We start from the raw sequence: 16039 nt of genomic DNA, 5'->3' as shown, positions 1-16039 counted from the left end.
CGAAAAGAAAGTCAGAATGTTGACTGACTTGCGTAGCTCCTGGTTCTGTTTCTCCAGGCTGCGTTTGATTTCCAGAAGGTGGTTGGCCTCCTGTTTCAGCTGCTTCTCAGAGGTCTTCAGGGCATTTAGCTGCTGGTTCTGGGCCTTTAGGTCGTTCTGGGTAAGACTGCGCTTCTGGGTCTCCTGCTCGATCTTCAGGGTCAGGTTTTTCACCTCCTCGGTGAGCCTCTCCTTGTGCCTGCGAAGCTCGTCAAGTTTCTGCAGGGACTGCTTGTAGTCACAGTCCAGCATGCTGCTATGTTTCTCCAGCTCCAACATCCTGTTCTCCACACGCAGCTTGGACGCCCTCTCCTCCTGCAGCTTTTGCTCCATATCTGGGGGAAGAGAGCAAGAGGAGTGATTTATTTCATTAGATTTGACCCTGCTAACCAGTCTAGTTTCTTTACCGAAGACTGATTCCTGTCCTTTGTCATACCTGAGAACTCAGGAATGGTCTTACCCTTCATGGCCTCAGACTTGGCGCCTTCGATCGACTCAATCTTGCTCTTGTCCGCGAGACGTGCCTTGGTGGCTTTGTGTGATGCCTCCTCCTGCTCCAGCCCCTGTTGCAACACCTTCAGCTTGTACGTCATGTCTATCTCCTTGTTGTTCTTCTCCTACAGGAATGAATATGAAAGCGGGTTAAAAAAGTAATAAAAGTACAGAAATGATATGTATTGATATGAATCAGTGTGGATGTTTACCTTCTCCAGATCTGTGAGTTTCTCCTGTAGTTGTCTCTTCTCGGTCTCTGTCTTGGAAAGGGCCTGTCTCACCTGCCAAACCTCATCCTCCAGCCCCGAGATTCGCCCTACAGAGAGAAAAATATCACTAAAGGTAAAATCATGCTGCGAGAGACGTACATGTGAATACATGAACACAGTCTCTCCCACACAAACAAAATCCCCACTCACCCTGCATGTCTGTGATGGTCTCAGAGCCCTGGCAGTGTTCTCTCCTCTCAGCCTCCAGTGCTGCATGCAGCCCGATGAACTCCTTCTCCAGCGTGAGCTTGGAGCGCTCCAGCAGGCAGCACTTGTCCTGCAGCTCTCTGCCCCCGGCCTCCAGAGCTTGCAGCTGCTTGCCTGTTTCCGTCTGGGCCTTCCTCAGCCTTGTGGCCACCTCCTGCTCCGCACGCAACAGAGCATTGGCCTCGTCCAGCTGAAATATTATGGAGAGCACGTCAGTTAGTCACTTTGTAATGTGCATTCCAATCACACACAAACACATGCACATAAACACTCAGTATACATACGTGGACATATGAACATTAACATATACAAACAGACAAGCACTTAAACACACTTAAAGCCATTTATCCTAAAGCAGAAACACACCTGTCTTTGTAAGTGAATGTTCTTCTCGTTGGATATGTGTGAGTTCTGATTTCTCTTCTTCATTTCGTCCAGCTGGTCTCGTAGGCTGTTGACTGCAGACCACATCACAAGTTAGATATGAAAGTATACTGTGTGTGTGTGTGTGTTTTCAGCCAGCAATCCTCACCCTCGTTCTCCAGGCAGCGTTTCCTGTCTGCTTCGCTCTCTGCCTTGCGATGGCTCTCCACAGTCTTGTGCTGCAGTAGAGCCTTCTCTCTCTCCAGCTGCCTCAGACTCGACTCCAGAGACTTCCTGCTACTCATCTGTCAACGTACCACCACAAAGGAAAGTGTTGGAATGGAACAACTCGTATTCCTTCTTGGTTGCCATTTTTCTCAGTTGTGCTATAGTTGTATGCTCTATTGCTACTGTAGCTCCAAAGTTCTCACTTCTTCATCAAGATCTTTGGAGGTTTTCTCTAGACGACTGGTGGCAGTTCTGCAGGAAGAGAGTGCATGTCAACTTCCTCATCTCCCACGATCATACATGTAACGCTAATGGTTTTTAGTAAGTGTGTATGATGCCTACCTGCACTTGTGCTCCAGCTCATCTTTGGTCTGCATCTCATTATTGAGCTGCTCTTCCAGCTGGTGGAGTTTCTTCTGCAGCTTGGCCGACTGAGCAAGGAGGAAGAGGAGGAGGGAAGAGGAAGCACAACCGTTACGATATACTTCACCTGGACTCTGCTCTGATACTATAGCGTATCATTTTACCACAATTTGTTCAAAGCCAATTGATTTCAAAACAGAGGAGATTTGAGTCAAGAAAGAGAATACTTACCATCACAATATCCTGCAGCAGATGAGAAATTAATTAAGTTAGTTCGGCAAAACAATTTCAGTCAGCATAGAAGTCAATGATCGGACTGCCTTTCCAGGATTAGCTTGTTGTTTAGCTACTGGAGGAAAGCTCCTTAAAATGTTTCAGCATCACTAAGAACCTGATAGATTGTGTACAACTCCTCAGCTCAACTACAGGAATTAGACTTATGACATTGTTATTATAGCTTTGCATTAGATTAATACGCACAAAACAGAAATACCCACCTCTCCTTTCAAGGCTGAGTTCACAGTCACAACTGTTGAGTTATTCACACCGCTTAGTAACCTGGAGGAAACACATTGGTGTTTGATGAGGAACTAACAGCTCACACACACTTTCATACTCCTTAACACAATCAAAGCTTGGTGAAACCTAGTAACTCATGAGTAGTGGACGGCTGAGGTCAAAATATTGTCCATGATGAGGACGGGGGTGTAATAGGGAGACATGCATTTTCAAGTCTTACTGGTCCTCCTTGAAGTATGTGAAGCCGACGAAGGGAAGCTGGTTGCCCACAAAGGCCTTAGGAGTAGGGAAGGTCTCCACGTCACCCTTGTCATCTTCTATCTCATCAAAGTTACTGGTGTCAATGTCACTGCTCAATTCTGGAACCACAGGAGCGGCCGCTGAACAGTAGCAAGACGAGAGAGAAAAAAAATATTTTGTTTGTGTTATTCATGTAATTTCTAGGTATCCATATGTAATATATTGTGTATTGTACCAGGATGATAAAATAATAACATTTAATTGACAGAGACACCTACTGTTTCTAATGCTGTCAAAATTCCATTGGTCATTCTTGAAAAAGGGGTGTCGTTTGATCTCCTCCACCCCGTTGCGGCCCAGTCGTACCTCCCTAAACGCCAAATAAAGGGCCATGGACTTCTGTTATGAGAGCTGGGACAGTTCCGTCTGAATACAGTCTGGATATTGGTCGGTTTATTTGGACTACTACAAAAATTTGTTTGCAAACTGTAACTTCAAGTTTTTGTAACTGTGGTCACTTGATTTTTTTTAAATTTTTTATCATTGCTACCTGTCTGTCAAGAAGGCACAGATTAAGTTTTTGGCATCTTTGGAGATCTCTACGTCATCTGGAAAATTGAGCGAATTCTTGTGGTCCATGATCTTACTGTAGGTTCCAACAAGGGAGTCGGCATAGAACGGTGTGTCACCTAATAGGAACAAACACAGAAATGAGGTGCAAAATAATGACGACATGTTCTAAGCAATTTGCTTACAAGTTCTCTAATATATCTTTATAGGCAGACTTTAAATATCTTAGTTCCAGATAAACCATCCAGTAAAACACTTCAGTTAGTGGAAATGAAGATTGAGTCGTTATTTTTGAGGCATAAACAAAGAGCGGAAACATACACACCAAGAAGTTAGACAACACCAACTCACCAACTAGCATCTCGAAGATGAAGACCCCTACAGACCACCAGTCACACTCCCGTCCATAGTAACCATCTCCACCCTGCGACTTCAGAACCTCAGGAGAGATGTAATCTGGAGTGCCAACCGCTGTGTCACAGTGCACCATCCCAGTCTGTAACCAGTCAATCCTTCAGTTAGATACACTATCTCAAGCAAACCAGGTCTGAATCATCAAGTATATACAGTTAAGATATAAGTGTTAACTTAAAGCACAGCGAGACACTAGAGATATTCCGCTGGAAGTATTGTGAGTCATGCTCTCTTTAGCACATTGCACAACTGGAACAAGAGGAAAATATTGTCCTTACCGAGTCCATCTTCATGCAGGTTCCGAAGTCTGCCAGTTTGAGGTGTCCGTGGCAGTCCAGGAGCATGTTGTCAGGCTTGACGTCGCGGTGGATGAAGCCCAGGGAGTGGATGGCATCCAGTGCCATGACCACCTCAGCCGTATAGAACCTGGCCCACTTCTCAGGCACATCGTAGGTACTGGTGAGGTTCACCAGGTCCCCTCCAGGCATGTACTCCATCACCATGTAGAGGTAACGGTCATCTTGGAAGGCACAGCACAACTAGACACAGACCGGAAAGCAAAAACAATACAAGTTAAAGGGTTCTCTTACATCACACTTTTCTGGTTCGATATGGTTTGTGCTGATCGTTTTGAGACATTTTTGTCTTATGTGATATATTATATAGTGTGTGTGTGTGTGTGTGTCACGTCTAGGGCTGTGCTGGTCACAACATTTCATCAGCCGGTGATTGTCAAGCAAAAAACTGCCAGTCTCACGGTAATTAACAAACATGTTAAGTACTGATCTGACTATACCATATGGCTGTGGGCTACATTAGCTCATTTAGCAGACAAGATGCTTAGAATTCCGTGGCATTATTTATAGTATGAAGAATACAATTGAATAAAATAGGATATTTTCTCCAAACGATTTAAGGGAGTGTGCACATGCAGCTATTTTGTGTTGAGCGGTTAACAAAGAAACAGGTACTTCTATATGCTTCATTTAGAGATATTAATGTAACTTTAGGTTGTTCTACAAACATTGGGCTATACATTTAGATTTGTAATCCATTGTAAGGCTGCATGATACGACTAATAATGATTTGAAAAAAGTCGCTTGAAAAGCATGAGCTCTGCTTTGGTTTTTGCGCAGGCTGTACACACTTCATCAGTCTCTTATTCACAATGTGACAAGCACTTGATATTGCCTTGAATTTCCCAGCGGCATCCCCTTTGTGGACTACAGAAAAAGGAGGACCGAGCACGCCCCCCATTCTCATCAAAGGGGCTGTTGTGGAGCAGGTTGAGAGCTTCAAGTTCCTGTGTGTCCACATCACCAACAAACTATCATGGTCCAAACACACCAAGAGAGTCGTGAAAAGGTCACAACAAAGCCTATTCCCCCTTAAGAGACTGAAAATATTTGGCATGGGTCCTCAAATCCTCAAGAAGTTCGACAGCTGCACCATCGAGAGCATCCTGACTGATTGCATCACTGCCTGGTATGGCAACTGCTCCGCCTCCGACCGCAAGACACTACAGAGGGTAGTGCGTATGGCCCAGTACATCACTGGGGCCAAGCTTCCTGCCATTCAGGACCTCTATACCAGGTGGTGTCAGAGGAAGGTCCTAAAAATTGCCAAAGACTCCAGCCACCCTAGTCATAGACTGTTCTATCTGCTACCACACAGCACTGGAGCGCCAAGTCTAGGTCCAAAAGGTTTCTTAACAGCTTCTACCCCAAAGCCATAAGACTCCTGAACAGCTAATCAAATGGCTACCCAGACTATTTGCATTGCCCCCCACCCCCTCTCTTTTACGCTGCTGCTACTCTGTTTGTATGCATAGTCACTTTAACTCTACATGTACAGATTACCTCAATTAACCTGTGCCCCCGCACCAGTAGCCCTTGTATATAGCCTCGCTACTGTTATTTTACTGCCGCTCTTTAATTATTTATCTATTTTTTTACTTAACTAATAATGCAGTTTTAAGAAAAATAAGTGTTAAGGGCTTGTCAGTAAGCATTTCACTGTAAAGTTTACAGCTGTTGTATTCGGCGCATGTGACAAATACAATTTGATTTGTGTGGCCGTAATCCCCCCTAAAAAAATCAATGACTTTCGTGGCCAGTGGCCGTTGTGCCCTTAAGCTGAATATAATCATGATAATTCCCCTCTCCCTGCATGCTCCGAAGCACCGCTCTCTCACATGGCTTTCCATCACGATCGGGTCTTTCCCACAGGCGTGAAACAGACACGTCGGGGACGCAACTGTGTGCATCCTTATCCAATTCTGATCAGCATATTAAAAGATATTGGAAGAACTGTCCATTTTTACTTTGTCAGCCAACAAGATGAATAGGCCTAACAAACAGCAAAAGGATTAGCCTGTCAATCTACTATCCCCCATAGTACAAAAGTTGACCTATTCTATACAAGAAATATTCCAAACAGTTTTGGAGAGTTGTGCGATGCGATAGATCCCAAATGAATAAAACCACTAGCATAAAAAAAAACTGTTTTAAGCAATGAGCCTGATGCAACAGATGAGAACATTTAGCTTAAAATGTTGATAAACTGTTAAGCCATTTCTTTACATTATAAGCTCAGTAATGCGCTCATGGCAGTAGGCTATATGCACAAATGTTCCATTATCAAGAAAACACCATTATCAAGTGACAGTAAATGCGATTACTCTTGTAATGCTTTTATTATAAAAAGGTGCATTTTTAATGGTGAAAATTGTCTTCTCCAAATTTCAAATTCATGTGCTGCGTATGAATGCCAGTTAGGCTCTACACCTGTTGTAAAGTGGAATAATGTGCTTCATTTTAAGAAGTTATTTGGCCACTTTAGTTGTGATACAAACCTTATCAAAACATATAGGCCTTTGGGCTAGGCTATATGTGGTGTGTGACTATGATTTGAGAAATAAAAAAAAAGGTACGCAATGTTTCTTGCCTCACGCAGGGCATCATTCACAAGTGATAATATCATTCACAAGTGATAAAATTAGCCTGTCACCCATCAGACTATTCTTGATTTAATCTTGTCTACACATATACTAAATAATATATGTGTGTGAAATGTGTTTTGGTTTAGAATGGACCATATCATGCACCGGTCTTGTAACCAGGGCAGGGGGAAAAAAATAAATGTTATCTATGTATAGGGATGGGTATCATTAAGGTTTTAAATGTGTTTACCAATACTGCTTATCGATCCGGTACTTTAACGGTATTCTTAATGGTTCTTTTTGTTATTTTTCACAGAAAAAAAAATAATTAAGAACAAAATTAACATGGTTTTATTTTCTGAAATGTAAAAACAATTATTTACAGCAAAAGAAACAGCAATGTTTTGAACAAATCACTATTATAGACTAATGTTGTGATGGAAATGTAAAACAAATTAAATAAACAATATTTTCCTGCAAAAGAAAATACAGTGGTATAGAGCAACACGGGTGGGGCTGCAAAAGGACTAACAGTTCTGAGCAGTTCTTCTGGAGAAAGATCAACATAAACTCAACAAAAAAGTAATGTCCTCTAAATGTCAACTGCGTGTAAATATTTGTATGACCATAACAAGATTCAACAACAGACATGAACAAGTTCCACAGACGTGTGACTAACAGAAATGGAATAATGTGTCCCTGAACAAGGGGGGGGGTCAAAATCAAAAGTAACAGTCAGTATCTGGTGTGGCACCAGCTGCATTAAGTACTGCAGTGCATCTCCTCCTCATGGACTGCACCAGATTAGCCAGTTCTTGCTGTGAGATGTTACCCCATTCGTCCACCAAGGCCAGGTCCCAGATGTGCTCAATGGGATTGAGATCCGGGCTCTTCACTGGTCATGGCAGAGCACTGACATTCCTGTCTTGCAGGAAATCACACACAGACCGAGCAGTATGGCTGGTGGCATTGTCATGCTGGAGGGTCATGTCAGGATGAGCCTGCAGGAAGGGTACCACATGAGGGAGGAGGATGTCTTCTCTGTACCGCACAGCATTGAGATTGCCTGCAATGACAACAAGCTCAGTCCGATGATGCTGTGACACACCGCCCCAGACCATGACGGACCCGCCACCTCTAAATCGATCCCGCTCCAGAGTACAGGCCTAGGTGTAACGCTCATTCCTTCGACGATAACCGCGAATCCGACAATCACCCCTTGTGAGACAAAACCACGGCTCGTCAGAGAAGAGCACTTTTTGCCAGTCCTGTCTGGTCCAGCGACGATGGGTTTGTGCCCAACGTTGTTGCCGGTGATGTCTGGTGAGGACCTGCCTTACAACAGGTCTACCTCAGTCCAGCCTCTCTCAGCCTATTGCGGACAGTCTAAGCACTGATGGAGGGATTGTGCGTTCCTGGTGTAACTCGGGCAGTCATTGTTGCCATCCTGTACCTGTCCCGCAGGTGTGATGTTCGTATGTACCGATCCTGTGCAGGTGTTGTTACATGTGGTCTGCCACTGCGAGGACGATCAGCTGTCCGTCCTGTCTCCCTGTAGGGCTGTCTAAGGCGTCTCACAGTACGAACGTTGCAATTTATTGCCCTGGCCACATCTGCAGTCCTCATGCCTAAGGCACGTTCACACAGATGAGCAGGGACCCTGGGCATCTTTCTTTTGGTGTTTTTCAGAGTCAGTAGAAATGCCTCTTTAGTGTCCTAAGTTTTCATAACTGTGACCTTAATTGTCTACCGTCTGTCAGCTGTTAGTGTCTTAACGACCGTTCCACAGGTGCATGTTCATTAATTGTTTGTGGTTCATTGAACAAGAATGGGAAAGTGTTTTAACCCTTTACAGTGAAGATCTGTGAAGTTACTTGGATTTTTACGAATTATCTTTGAAAGACAGAGTCCTGAAAAAGGGAAGTTTCTTTTTTTGCTGAGTTTATTTGCCTTCTCTGGCAGAAGTTGGGACCTCTCTTGGCTTATTGTGTTGCCTGCAGTCGAAATTACCCTCTCACTAGAGGTGGAGGAGGCTTGGGTACAGAGGTAGCTTGTTGCAATGTTTGTGAGGAGGGGCAGAGTAGCTCTCTTCTCCCACCACTACATCACAGGATCTTCAGCCATGGGGATGGGAGGCAGGCCTTTGTAGAGCTCGACCTCTAGGTTAACACGCTCGCTGAGGGTGAGGGACGAGGTGTCCTGTTGGATTGTCAACCTCAACTCCATGTCCTCCTCTGAGAACAGCTCCAAGGCACTCCTTGTTTTGTACAATGGAGGGACTGTCTCCTCCATTTCCTCTCCTTCAGACTCCTCCTGTTGCTGGTGCTCTGTGTGTCTGCTCTGACAGCCCTGGTGCTGCTCCTGTCACATCAGCCTCAACAGTTGCCTTCCTCAGCCTGTCCCAGGTGGCGTCACTCACCGGCCTCCCTTTAAATCTGGGGTTCATTGCTGTGGCCTCATGCAGGAAGGCTTGAATGTCCTCATCCTGATAGCGCTCAGAGAGGTTCTCCCACACCTTCTCTTTGATGGTTGCCACAAACGTTGTTTCTTCATGCTTCACAGTGAAGTGCTCTTCCAGCTTTTGGAGGATGGGTTTGATCTGACCACAGGTGGCATTCTTTTCACATGACACACACAGTGTGGATGTATAGAGGATTCTCATGAACTGGACAAATTCCTCAGCCTTATGGAAGTCCTCGTCCTTCAGACGGTCCAGATTGTCCTTGGTCATTGATTTTCGCAGTCGTGGGTTCAACGCTGCTGCTTGGATCGCTGGATACTGCTCCATGAATCTCTCTATCATTAGATAGAGAGTTCCATCTGGTCTTGGCATCAAGGATGAGAGTATTGCAGAAGGCCTGAAAACAACAAAAAAACATAGCGCATACTTGAATATTGAATTAAATTGTTAAATGTGGGAATTTTAAAATATTACTTTAATAGACTGAACTGGCTTCTTACCAAGGAGCTGCTGCTTTTCCTTCAAGACTGTTTTGGACATCGAGGATCTTGAACCACACAACCACTTCTCTGATTCGGGCTGCTCATTTATCAATTAAAGTCATTTTGTAGATTTTCTGTACTGCCAGATTCAATGTGTGTGCAAAGCATCCTGTTTTTAGGATGTGTAGCCTCTTGATGGCAACATCCATATTGCCAGCATTATCAACAGTCACAGCTACAATCTTGCTCGGGTCTGTCTAAAACTCTTCCAGAATGTCTGAGATCTCCTCTGCCACTACTTCGCCAGTTTGCGATTTGTACACTGTCCTGGTGTGGAGGACCTTCTGTTTTACACTGCCCTGGCTTGTGTAATGCACTTCAACAGTGAGATAGTGGTCCTGACAGAGGCTGGGCCACCCGTCTGATGTGATGGCCAGCTTCGGGCACGTCCTTCAGCTCAGTGATCACATTGGCTTTTTCTACACCACACCAGGTAGGAATTAATGTGTCACTGAGGTAACTTTTGGAGGGAGGGGTATACAATTGAAGTCGGAAGCTTACATACACTTTAGCCAAATACATTTCAAAACTCAGTTTCACAGTTCCTGACATTTAATCCTAGTAAAAATGCCCTGTCTTAGGTCAGTTTGGTTCAACACTATTTTAAGAATGTGACAAGTCAGAATAATAGTAGAGAGAATTATTTATTTCAGCTTTTATTTCTTTCATCACATTCCCAGTGGGTCAGAAGTTGACATGCTACCAAATACTCATTGAGTGTATTGCCTTTAAATTGTATAACTTGGGTCAAACATTTCAGGTAGCCTTCCACAAACTTCCCACAATAAGTTGGGTGAATTTTGGCCCATTCCTCCTGACAGAGCGGATGTAACTGAGTCAGGTTTGTAGGCCTTCTTGCTTGCACACGCTTTTTCAGTTATGCCCACAAAATTTCTATAAGATTGAGGTCAGGGCTTTGTGATGGCCACTCCAATACCTTGACTTTGTTGTCCTGAAGCCATTTTGCCACAACTTTGGAAGTATGCTTGGGGTCATTGTCCACTTGGAAGACCCATTTGCGACCAAGCTTTAACTTCCTGACTGATGTCTTGAGATGTTGCTTCAATATATCCACATCATTTTCCTGCCTCATGATGCCATCTATTTTGTGAAGTGCACCAGTCCCTCCTGCAGCAAAGCACCCCCACAACATGATGCTGCCACCCCCGTGCTTCACGGTTGGGATGGTGTTCTTCGTCTTGCAAGCCTCCCCCTTTTTCCCCTCTAAACATAACAATGGTCATTATGGCCAAACAGTTATATTTTTGTTTCATCAGACCAGAGGACATTTCTCCAAAAAGTATGATCTTTGTCTCCATGTGCAATTGAAAACCGTAGTCTGGCTTTTTTTAATGGCGGTTTTAGAGCAGTGGCTTCTTCCTTGCTGAGCGGCCTTTCAGGTTATGTCGATATAGGACTCGTTTTACTGTGGATATAGATACTTTTGTACCGGTTTCCTCCAGCATCTTCACAAGGTCCTTTGCTGTTGTTCTGGGATTGATTTGCACTTTTCGCACCAAAGTACGTTCATCTCTAGGAGACAGAAAGCGTCTCCTTCCTGAGCGGTATGACGGCTGCATGGTCGCATGGTGTTTATACTTGCATACTATTGCTTGTACAGATGAATGTGGTACCTTCAGGCGTTTGGTAATTGCAGGTGTAGATGAACCAGACTTGTTGAGGTCTACAATTCTTTTTCTGAGGTCTTGGCTGATTTCTTTTGATTTTCCCATGATGTCAAGCAAAGAGGCACTGAGTTTGAAGGTAGGCCTTGAAATACATCCACAGGTACACCTCCAATTGACTCAAATGATGTCAATTAGCCTATCAGAAGCTTCTAAAGCCATGACATCATTTTATGGAATTTTCCAAGCTGTTTAAAGGCAAAGTCAACCCACTAGAATTGTGATACAGAGAATTAAGTGAAATAATCTGTCTGTAAACAATTGTTGGAAAAATTACTTGTGTCATGCACAAAGTAGATGTCCTAAACGACTTGCCAAAACTAGTTTGTTAACAAGATATTTGTGGAGTGGATGAAAAACGAGAATTAACCTAAGTGTATGTAAACATCCAACTTCATCTGTATTTGGGGTTGAGTGCCTTGCTCATCTCCCTACAGTAAAAACAAATATTTTCATGTGTTGAATTATTGTGTTGTGTATTGTATTGTGATGGGACTAACATACAACCCTTTTATACTACTATATCCTAAAAATGAATACAACTCAATATATACTGACAGACTGTTACTTAAAGCCCTTGGACTCCACTGTTGCGAAGGCGTGTAGGCCTTTCACTATGAACTTGGTCATGGCTAGGTGTCACTCATTCACCCTCTCCTCAGTCATCCTCCCACTAGCTGCCAGCGTGAAGGAGCTTTGGGCTGGTCTTTGGCTTGGACCAGCGGTATTAGAGGGAGGAGTGGGTTGGTTCATTGTAACTGCAACTTTAACAAAAAAGTAGCAAAATCTTTAAATAGGCGATTGAATTTCTGAATGCACCCATAGCTAAACAATCAGCTAGCTAATGGTTACTAATGATCAGGCTGCTAGCATACATACCTAACGTAGATCAGAGATGAACTATGAGCTAGGCAATCAAACACTGTATTTCTCTGCCAGTACATTATGCACTTTTGATAGATGTTTGGACAGATTGCTTGTGTTTCCGCCCTACAAGCAAAAGTCTTGTTGCACTTGTGGCAACGAGCGCTGTCAGCATCGACTCTGGTGATGTGTAACCACACTTTGAACGTTTAGTTCTCTCCGCCGTCGCCACTAACTAAGAGCAGGGTGCTGTGTGTGCTGTAGCGTCAGAGGCATCTCTTCTGGATTGGAAATAGTGAAATTGCATCATAGACAAATGTCTTAATCTTACTACAAATTAAAAACAGTCGGTGAGATAAAATGTGCAAGATAACGTTTATGTAGCAATAATAAATAGGAAATATATTTTCTTAATTTCTCCAGTACTGAAAGCAGAACCGATAACGTCGGAGCTTATCGATACTACAGTCTTTCATAATTTAGCCCCGGGCCCCGTTTAATACCGGGTTTCAGTACCCATCCCTATCTATCTATGTACTTAAATAGCGAATGGAGGTCGCTTTTCCTGTGGTTCATTTTCATGCCAGCCAGGTAGGCTATACTCCTGTTGTAAAGAGAAGCAATGTGCTTAATATTAGGAAAGTTGATAAATATAGTAGGCCTAGCCTATAGAAAGCTGATGGGATCCTCCTCTTTTTAATAGAGGTCATCACTCTGTTTTCTCACACAACTGCATAGCCTATAGATATGTTTGATTAGATTTGCATTGATGTCAGAGTGATTAATGGGACAATAGAGTGATGAGTACCAGGCAGTTAACAAGTTTCGTTGGCTACTAATGAACATCAGCAGCATCAGAGCTTGGAGAATCCTAATTATCATGACTAAACGGTCACGTGGAATTTGACTGCTTTCATGACTCGTGACTGCCAGTGCGGCGGTAATATGGTCCCCGTAACAGCCCTAGTCATGCCTTACTTGTACGACCCAGGGACTGTTGGCGAAGGCCATAATATCCCTCTCCTCCCAGAAGAAGGCAGAGTCAGATCGTTTGATCATCTCAAACTTGCTCAGCAACTTCATGGCATACACTTTCTGAGAGGCTTTGTGTCGAACCTGGGGAAAACAAAGGAATTAAAGTGTCAGAAAGAGAGACGGAAAGACAAAGACATAGGGGTAGAGTCAAAACTAAGTGGTGTGGTGAATTCGCAGGTCCTTAACATCTCTATGAAATACAAAAATCTCACCAGCTGAACCTCACCAAACGCCCCTCTGCCGATCACCTTCACCCTGTCAAAGTCCTCAGACCTCATCTGAAACTCCCGTATGTGCCCCATCACCTTCTCATCTGCATGGAGAAGAGAGGAGTCAGTCATCCATTACTCACATTCACATGATCTACTTCCAAACGTATACTTACATCTGTTTAAAAAGGTTTCTATGTTTTTGTTTTTCCGTAGGGCAGGGTAGTCCAGATCTAGAACGAAGGCATTGATAGAATCCTGAAAGAGAGAATGAAAACGAATTCATTGGAAAAGAGAAACCAACATAAAACATGCAATCAAGCTAATATAAAGTGACAGTGTTATTTTTAGGGTGCAATTAGACTTTGTACCCAAAACAATTAGGACATTTAAGTGCCACATGGGATAACATTTTTGTCCATTTCAATAAAATGTCATTCAGGAATTGGGCATATAATATGATCAAATAAAGAATTCCAGAACTTTGATTTGGTGAAGTGAATTTGACATAACAGGCTTAAAAACACCCAGAATGCAGGGCAATGGATTTGTCAACTGTCATTCTCTGACACCAACAGATCTGTGTCAACCTCTGAGGTTTGTAGTTTGTTCCAAGAATAACAGTACAACAAACCTTACTATAACCTCTCTGATCCTATGGGTGTCTGTTCCTCCCCCTCTACTCTGCAGAAATCAGTGTACACTGTACAGCTTGCTGCCAGCGGTTTCATCATCTCTGCTCCACTTCCCAATAAAGGACGTACCTCACACAGAACTACTATTTAAGGAGAAAAAACACATGCAGACACGCTCACACCCACACGCTTACACACAATCTCCCTTAGAGCATAGCAATACAGGACATGGTCCACCCCGCCCAGTACTCTGAAGATAATGTCATTGTGTCATGAAGCCAGTCCCTCAGTGTGCAATTCATTTCCTCTTCAGAGAGACAACTCTACGTAGCCCGGCTATGGGCCGTGAGAAAAAAAAGTAGTTAGGCTACACTTTTTAAATAGTGGACTGTAGAAGTTGTATTAGTTGGCATCTATTTAGAAACATCACGGTAAAATGGCCGATTTTGGTAATGACCAATCACTTCATTTTGGGTTCATTGAAAAATGTAAAGGTGCAATTACACAAAGCACCTGCATGCCTATGAAGTGGTCTACAAGTACCAGGAAGAGCTGCATTTACTTCATAGACAACATAAGATTACATTACCACCACAATTTCCTATGAAATACCAGTTAAAACAGGACTGTAAACACTAAGTATCACCCTCCCTGGGGGGAAAATGCAACCTACTTCTCAGAGCATCTTCTCAGGTGCAAAGCAGCATCCTGACTGCTCACTCATCATGTCAATCATACATAACTGGACAGGCATTGGACAAGAGCCATCCATGCCCCTCCCCCATTGCAAAAATTGGAAATACTTTGAGTGTGAATGTCCATTCCATGCGTGTTTGTGGACAACACCCGGGGAGATTCAGAACACTTCTTTCAGACTACAGTGTGTGTCTGTGTGCCCTTGTGAGTCCAGTGGTTATTGGGGGCTGGGAGGACTGAAACCTTACAGAGCATAAAAAAAGAGCCATGACCCAAACATTAAAAACCACACAGAGAAATGGGGTAGAAACAAAAATAGGACCCTAACGTAAACACCTAGTACTTTATACACGCAAGTAACAATCTGAATTTCTTCATTTCCACACATCTTTATAACTCCTAGAGATAGTGTTTTAAACTATAGAGACACAAATAGATTGACTCTCAGGAATAGGTCAATGTTATTATGAATAGGTATGAACTCTTCAGACAGTGATGCTAAGGCAGGGACACTGACTCACTGCTGCTATCTTATCAGTTCTTTCTTATCGGTCTGATCCATATCTGAACTACAGTGAAAAAACACTGCTGCTTGGGCGCACACTGCAAACCTGCCAACCTATTGGGTTGCATGGCAACGTCTTAGAAACATGATTCAGTGGGTGACGCAGTGAGAACAAAGTTGGTGACAAGCAACAAATCAATATCTACTAAAATACAACACAATTATCAATCCTATCATCTAACAAAATGTATGCACACCAGCTTGTAGAAGAATACAATGCACATGTCAAGCTTGAACACTGGAAGGAGGAGCTGAGAGAAAAGGATGAAAAGTAAGAATAAAAAGAACAGTTTGTTGGTTGCAGCTGCACACCAGTTAACAATAGCCTACTGCATGTCCAATTTTTTATTTTATTATTGGTTGATTTCCTTAGGACTTTGTTTGGCAACACAAAAATAAAAAAAATAAAAAAATTAAGTCATTTTCTGATACATTTCCATTCAACTACATGGCCTATTCCCAAACTATTCCCAGGGGTACGCGCAATGCATTCGAGGGTACGCCAAATAAAAATGTGATTCACATTTTCAAAATGGGGCTATACATTTGGGTAATGTTTTTTTCCTTGCAGGAGTAGCCTCGTTTGACTGCCAAAAATAAAATTCAACTATATAGTGTTCAGCGAAATAACGTGAAATACAGGTAGCCAAATCAAATAATTAACCATTACTCTCTCGCGCGCGAACTCCACTAACAGTT

General features: G+C 43.2%; 1 protein-coding gene across 3 annotated transcripts in view; it reads right to left on the bottom strand.

Moving 5' to 3' along the window:
* Window positions 1-16039, bottom strand: part of LOC115162175 (rho-associated protein kinase 2) — a 52781-nt gene that overhangs the window by 10385 nt on the left and 26357 nt on the right. For all 3 annotated transcript variants that reach the window (XM_029713222.1, XM_029713223.1, XM_029713224.1), the window contains exons 2-19: window positions 13621-13702; window positions 13448-13548; window positions 13179-13316; window positions 3986-4246; window positions 3645-3789; window positions 3274-3412; window positions 3002-3093; window positions 2704-2863; window positions 2462-2522; window positions 2196-2207; window positions 1944-2032; window positions 1805-1853; window positions 1543-1678; window positions 1377-1468; window positions 954-1200; window positions 744-850; window positions 500-656; window positions 29-374 (exon numbers count right to left, since the gene is read on the bottom strand). In XM_029713222.1, the coding sequence (XP_029569082.1) occupies window positions 29-374; window positions 500-656; window positions 744-850; window positions 954-1200; window positions 1377-1468; window positions 1543-1678; window positions 1805-1853; window positions 1944-2032; window positions 2196-2207; window positions 2462-2522; window positions 2704-2863; window positions 3002-3093; window positions 3274-3412; window positions 3645-3789; window positions 3986-4246; window positions 13179-13316; window positions 13448-13548; window positions 13621-13702 (2414 nt within the window). The remainder of the gene's footprint in view (window positions 1-28; window positions 375-499; window positions 657-743; window positions 851-953; window positions 1201-1376; window positions 1469-1542; window positions 1679-1804; window positions 1854-1943; window positions 2033-2195; window positions 2208-2461; window positions 2523-2703; window positions 2864-3001; window positions 3094-3273; window positions 3413-3644; window positions 3790-3985; window positions 4247-13178; window positions 13317-13447; window positions 13549-13620; window positions 13703-16039) is intronic.

Source organism: Salmo trutta, chromosome 25, assembly GCF_901001165.1.
Source record: "Salmo trutta chromosome 25, fSalTru1.1, whole genome shotgun sequence".
Taxonomy (NCBI): Eukaryota; Metazoa; Chordata; class Actinopteri; order Salmoniformes; family Salmonidae; genus Salmo; species Salmo trutta.
This window is presented reverse-complemented; position numbering and strand designations above follow the sequence as displayed.